At 38.4% G+C, this 5,922-nt stretch overlaps 1 protein-coding gene across 1 annotated transcript in view; it reads left to right on the top strand.

Moving 5' to 3' along the window:
• Positions 1 to 850: 850 nt before the first annotated feature.
• The window catches only part of LOC104540175 (OCIA domain-containing protein 2-like), a gene marked incomplete at its 5' end in the record, with an annotated part of 7,817 nt that continues 2,745 nt past the window's right edge, over positions 851 to 5,922 (top strand). The window contains 4 exons of the mRNA XM_010183911.1: positions 851 to 944; positions 1,821 to 1,874; positions 4,025 to 4,072; positions 5,073 to 5,178. Of these exons, the coding sequence (XP_010182213.1) occupies positions 851 to 944; positions 1,821 to 1,874; positions 4,025 to 4,072; positions 5,073 to 5,178 (302 nt within the window). The remainder of the gene's footprint in view (positions 945 to 1,820; positions 1,875 to 4,024; positions 4,073 to 5,072; positions 5,179 to 5,922) is intronic.

Below are 5,922 nucleotides of genomic sequence, written 5' to 3'. Positions count from 1 at the left end.
TGTTATCAGCACTAGTTTGGTCACAAATCTGAAACACAGCACTGTGCCAGCTACTGTGAAGAAAACTATCTCTTTCCCAGCCAAAACCAGTATATCCATATATTTCAGATGTCCAATCATGATACTACTACAAGTGCTAACACTGGTAGCTGAGTTATCTCTTAAGGACAGAAAAATAATGTACTTATATCCACATGTCCATACCCTGGATAGTAGAATGCACAAGCGAATACTGTCACTTTTTCCTCCCAATCAAAATAAATAAAAAAAAAAGAGCTACCTTTAACCTAAAAGTAGCCTATTGGCAAGCTAATTATTATGACAGTGAAACCAGTATGGCTGAGCCCAGTTATTACCATGAATATATTTAAACTGCTCTGAGAGAAAGTTTGGCTAGTTAGGGGAATCTGACAGGGTTTATGCTGACCCTCTTCTGAATGCTTGCAAAATCTGCTCTTACTGAACTTAAATTGACTTCTATATGGGGCAAAACTTCATTTTTTAAAACTACCACTCTGCCTTTATTTCTTGTCATTTTTTCCCCTGAAAGATAACGTAGCTTGTGAGGATGAAATGGCTAACAGAAATAAAGCAATATACTTCTGACGTAAGCTGAGCTATTTTAGGAAAGTACAGACCAACAGGATGAGTGGTTTTGACTTAAAACCTATGCAGTTCTTTCTGTTTCAGTATTGAGGTATCAAGTATTTGCAGAACAAGGAGTTTTGCTTGTTTGGCTGGGTTTTTTGCATTGTATTTTACTTGTTTTTTAAATAATTTGTCTTCTTTAATTTTTTTTTTCTTCCTGTGAGATAAAATTCAGTAAGCTAACACAGATTTATCTTTTCAGCCAATGTTCTTTTGTCCCACCTCACAAAGTCAGAACACTGGAGAAATTGCCAGGATCCGTGAAGAATGCAAAAGGGAAAGTTTCTGGTACAGAGGTGAGTGATCCAAACTGGTTCTTATCACACTGAGAATGTCTTCTTGATGTACTTATGCAAGACTGGCTGCAAAATTACTTGCTGTTCATTGTAACACATTGGGTTTTGTTGGAATATTATTGTGGGTTAACTCTGCCACCTTCTTTTAAGTTGAGCAATGTATTATAGGGTTAACTGAATTATTTGCATGATCATTGTAGGTAAAGGTGATTGAATTAAGCTCTTGTTTAATATAAACTTACTTTAACAGTCACAGAGTTGGTTCTACTCTTGAAGTCCATTATAAAGTCCATTATTATTATTTTCCTTAGAAAGCTTTGCTTTATTTCATACTTACTCTTGCCTTTGAATGAAAAGCAGGCATGGCTACGTGTCTTGGGTTTGTGGAACTCTTTAGGTGTTAGGACATCTGAAATATTAGATACTAATGTTTTAGTGCCTTTTAAGTCCACCATGTCAGTTTGTACCTAAATCACACATTTTCTGAAAGGAGAAGATTGAAAGGGTTTCAGCATTTAATTGGAGCTGCTGTCATTATTAGTGTTTTAGAAATGAGAGCAGATATTCAGATTATGGAAACTGTTATTTAATAAATATATATAATGCATTAGCTCCAGATGCCACAGCATGCCTGATGTCTGGCACTGTGTGAACACATCCTTGCTTTGAAGAGAAAGTAATCCAAATGAGCACATGTAATAGGTCATTTAAGACAGTATGTAAAGTTAATGTTTAGGAGATAAGTAATGTGTTCAACATTATAAACATATAAAACATTTAATGTATAAAACATTTAACATATAAGAGAGTAATGTATTTAACAAACGGGTAACAAATTTTGGCTGATAGCAGATACTCTCCTTTTTATTTTTACAGCTCTTCCTTTGTCTCTTGCGAGCATGCTTGTCACCCAGGGGCTAGTCTCAAAAGGTAACTATAAAAAATACATGATGGTCCTAAGTTCTGAAGTTGAGCCTCTGGAATCCCTACTGAAATCCAAGTTTCCCTGAAGCCTGCTGTTTTTCAGGGTGAATATTCCTCTCGCTCATCACCGCTATTGTTACAGTGATTTGATCCTTATGTATGCACTGCCACAGTAATTCTTTTGAAAGAACATGAACTAAGAAGAGAATTCAGGAACTCATCAACTGGTGGCCAGATTCTGTCACCACAATCACGTGTATTTGAGTACAGTCTTCACTGGATCTGCTTGTAGGGCAGAGTATTGTACAATCTGAGCAGGGGCATCACAATCGGGGACTGTAGCTCTGTCTGTTGGTTTATTTGAAAAATGCTGGCAATGTTTTTACAGTAACCACATATCAATATGAATACAGCTTTGGTGCAAAGGGACAAGGAATACCACCAAAGTGAGGAAACAGAGAGCTTTTTATATGGCTTAAGATCTGCAGGCTAACACAAAAGAGAATTGTATTCTGTTTATGTGGTGAATGAGCCTGGTTCCTTGAGTTTCCCTTCTGGAGGTCTTTAATAATAAGGTTGATGTTAGCATTTTGGGTAAAGAGTGAAGGGCATCCACCCTAAGACCTACTAAGATGGGTTTATCCCACAGGAGCAAATAAGACAGTCCTTCAGCCTAATTCAGCAGCTTTTTACAGCAAGGGCACGTAGGAGAAGAGAAAAATCACAGGGCCTAAAGCAAGAAGCAGAAAAGAATCGAGGGGCTATAAGAGATGGGTGGTGGGACACAGCAAATGAAAGATGTGGAAATGGCTCAGCCTTTTCTCACTGTGTTTGGTTTCAAGCCCCTCATTTTGTTCCAACCACTGTTACTACGTTTCCTCCTCATCACATTCTTTTTTTGTTTTTACTAAGTTGATCAGGAGTACTAGAGTAGAACACCTAAAAGCTGTGCTGTACCACAAGAGGCTGATGTGGGTTCCCTGTTGCGTCCTTGATCTCTGAGCTTGTAGGCAGGATGAGCAATGAGAGGAAGGGCACTAGGGCTGTCTCAGTAGCTAACATGCCAGCCTCTGTCACCGCGTACTCAGTTTCTGTCCATTGTACATGGATGTTTCTGATCAGCTGTGAAATAACAAATGCCCATGTTAAATAATCATTCCTGTGTGTCAACAAGTGGAAGAGGGGGAAGGGCTGTTCAGAAACAAAAAGCAATGTTGTTCCTCCCTCCCCTGAGAGACCCAATTTAAAATTGCATAGATGCCAGTGGGGCCCTTGTGCTTAGCATAGACTGAATGCTCCTCTGTCTAAACACTCCTCTCTTATGACTTCATGCCATACACTGGCTCTAGAAGAAGCCGGAGCTTCTGAGCCTCATTAATCCTGCTTGGATGCATGTAACAGTGCAACCAGTGTTCACTGCCCTTCCCTTTGCCATGGGAATCTTGCTGCGTGGAGCCCTCCTCCACAGCATAGCACTCCTCTCCCAGACACGCCTTCAGAGGCATACTGGTTCCACCTCCTGGTGTTAACTGGGGGAAGGTGGAGTTCGGTGGGAAAAACTAAAGAGAATATTTTCATTTTCTTGTTCAGCACATTGTATTCTCCTCTTAAGGCCCAAAATGTATGATCTCAACTCTCCAGAGAGGGAGGCTAGATACCAGCGGTACAGTTTAACACCAGTTTAATCAGTGGCCACAGAAAACTACTGAAGAACCGTTTGGGCCTGTTTCTCACAGCACAAGGAGCTGGGCTCTGAGTAAGAGATTTCAGTTTGCTGTTATATTTGCAGGGTTGGTTTGTGCTGAAATATAAGCCACCATCTCCTCCTCCTGCAGTGCTGCAGGTGTTATCAGAGGCAGCCACACCACTTTCATGTTGATTTACACTCCGAACCCCTGCCTGAACTGAATCCTGCAAAATCCAGATATTTTTCCTTCTATTTCTTTTCCTAGACTCTAGGACTGCCCCAAAACAGACGCACCAAGAACCAGGGGAATGGGAAGTGCCCTGATGTTCCTAAATCTGAGTTAGTGGATTTTTAAGTTCTGCATACATTCTTCACCTTCAGAAACGCAAAAGCTCATAGGAAAATTACTGTCTTGGTTTTAAGTGCTGGTGAGTTCCTCAAGTGAATAAGCTGTTTTCTTCCACTGTAGGCATTTTCTCAGCAAGCCCAAGATTTGGAGCATTTCCTAAGATGGCAAGTAAGTTGTACCCAATTTTGAAAGTAAATGAAAGGTTCTTTACAGGCAGTATGCAGACCTTAGATGCATCTCTCTGAATTTCTTTTCAAATTCTTCCTTTTTTGGAATTTATGAGATGTTGCCACGATGCTTTAGGAAATCAGAATTCTGCTGTTTTTAAAAATAAATATATGAAACAAGGTTCTTTTAATGTAAACATTTTCAGTAGCAGCTTATATTTACTTAATATAGCCTTTCAAATTGGTGAAAACTCCAATCTCACCTTTGCTTTATAAATAATGTCAGGCTCATTGATCAGCCATGATCAATTGATCACACAGCTCATGGTATCAAGGAGTCATTGTAGTATAATATACAATGTCATAGTTTCATTTGATTGATCTTAACTGTCTAATTCACGACCATAAATTGATAAAGAAAACAAATAAAAACACAGAAACAGTACAATACAGTAAGGTGGCTCTTAAATGGCAAGAAATTAAGTTGATTCCCTTTTCATCAGAAGTCCAACAGAAAAGTGAGGATGTTATTATGTTAGTATTTTTCCTGCTGGGTCTGTAATGAGTAAAAGCCTCAGTGTGATGGTATGGCAAACTGACACGCTTGCTTTTTAGATGCCCAGAGAAGATAGTGTTAAAATTGTGATCATTAGAAATATCCTATGGTGGGCATACAAGGGCAAGATAACTTAGTGCAGACATTGTGAATTAATTTCATTGTGGGCTACCTCTATAATCTGTTCCTCTAAATCTGAAATCTTGTCAGTCCACCTGAATATGATATCCTTTTCCTGTATGCATTGCTATGTCTTATGATAGGTAGCTGGTTTTCCATCATTATTGAAATCATCTCCGTAAGCCCTGTATAACTTCACATGTGTTTGTGAGATGTTTTGATAAGACATGCTGCATACAATTCATCGTATGATTAAAATGGAGCCAATTGAAGACTCTTGATTTAAGCTCTTGTATTAACAACATTTTGTTATCTGTCTTTATAGTTGCTGGTGTCTTAGGTTTTGCCATTGGAAAGATGTCATACATAGGAGAATGCCAAAAAAAGTTCCAGAAAATTGGTATTGTACCATGTGGTCCACAACACAAAAGGTTTGTGCTTATTTAAATTATTAAACCTAGAACAAAATAGTCTAAAACATAGTAAAAATTATATGCAGTAAAACTATGAATTTAAATTCTGTGATCAGATCATGAGGTACTACTCATGTTTTTAGGCTATGTGACAGTATTAGACCCTACTAAATATTCTTCAGAAAATGCAAATTAAACTCATTGTAATTTCTTTTAGGAAATCCATTATTTAAATGAATTTATTGAATAAATGAATAATTTAATAAGTGTGATGGGACAACCGTTACTAGTTCTCTTTTCATCTAGTGTTGTGCCTCTATGATACCACTTTGGCTCTTTGGGTCTTCCTTTGTACCATACATCAGGCCAATTATACTGCAGATTTTTATTTTTTTTTACATTACCCTCATATTTGAACAACAATTTCAATCTCAACCCACATTCCAACCTTCTCCTCTGTGGCTCTGCCCAACCTCATACTGTCATGTCAAACCATGAAGAGCACAAACTGCAAAGGTATTTTTTCCACCTTGCAACTCTCACCGTATGATAGATCTCAATGGTTGCCTTCTGGCACCTCCATGTTTTAGTCACTGTTTTCTAAGCTTCACGTCAAGTGCTCTTTCCTGTCAAATCACACTCTGACTTCCTTCCAAGCTCCTCTGTCAGCTGCCAGTACTCCTTTTCATTCTCAATAGGCCTTCTCATGCGCACCTTTCACACAGAAAATAGATTTCCAAAAATCGTATCCACAAAATCATT

Source organism: Mesitornis unicolor, unplaced genomic scaffold, assembly GCF_000695765.1.
Source record: "Mesitornis unicolor isolate BGI_N332 unplaced genomic scaffold, ASM69576v1 scaffold40024, whole genome shotgun sequence".
NCBI classification, from domain to species: domain Eukaryota; kingdom Metazoa; phylum Chordata; class Aves; order Mesitornithiformes; family Mesitornithidae; genus Mesitornis; species Mesitornis unicolor.
The sequence above is the reverse complement of the archived record's forward strand: the minus strand, read 5'-3'. Positions and strand labels throughout refer to the sequence as shown.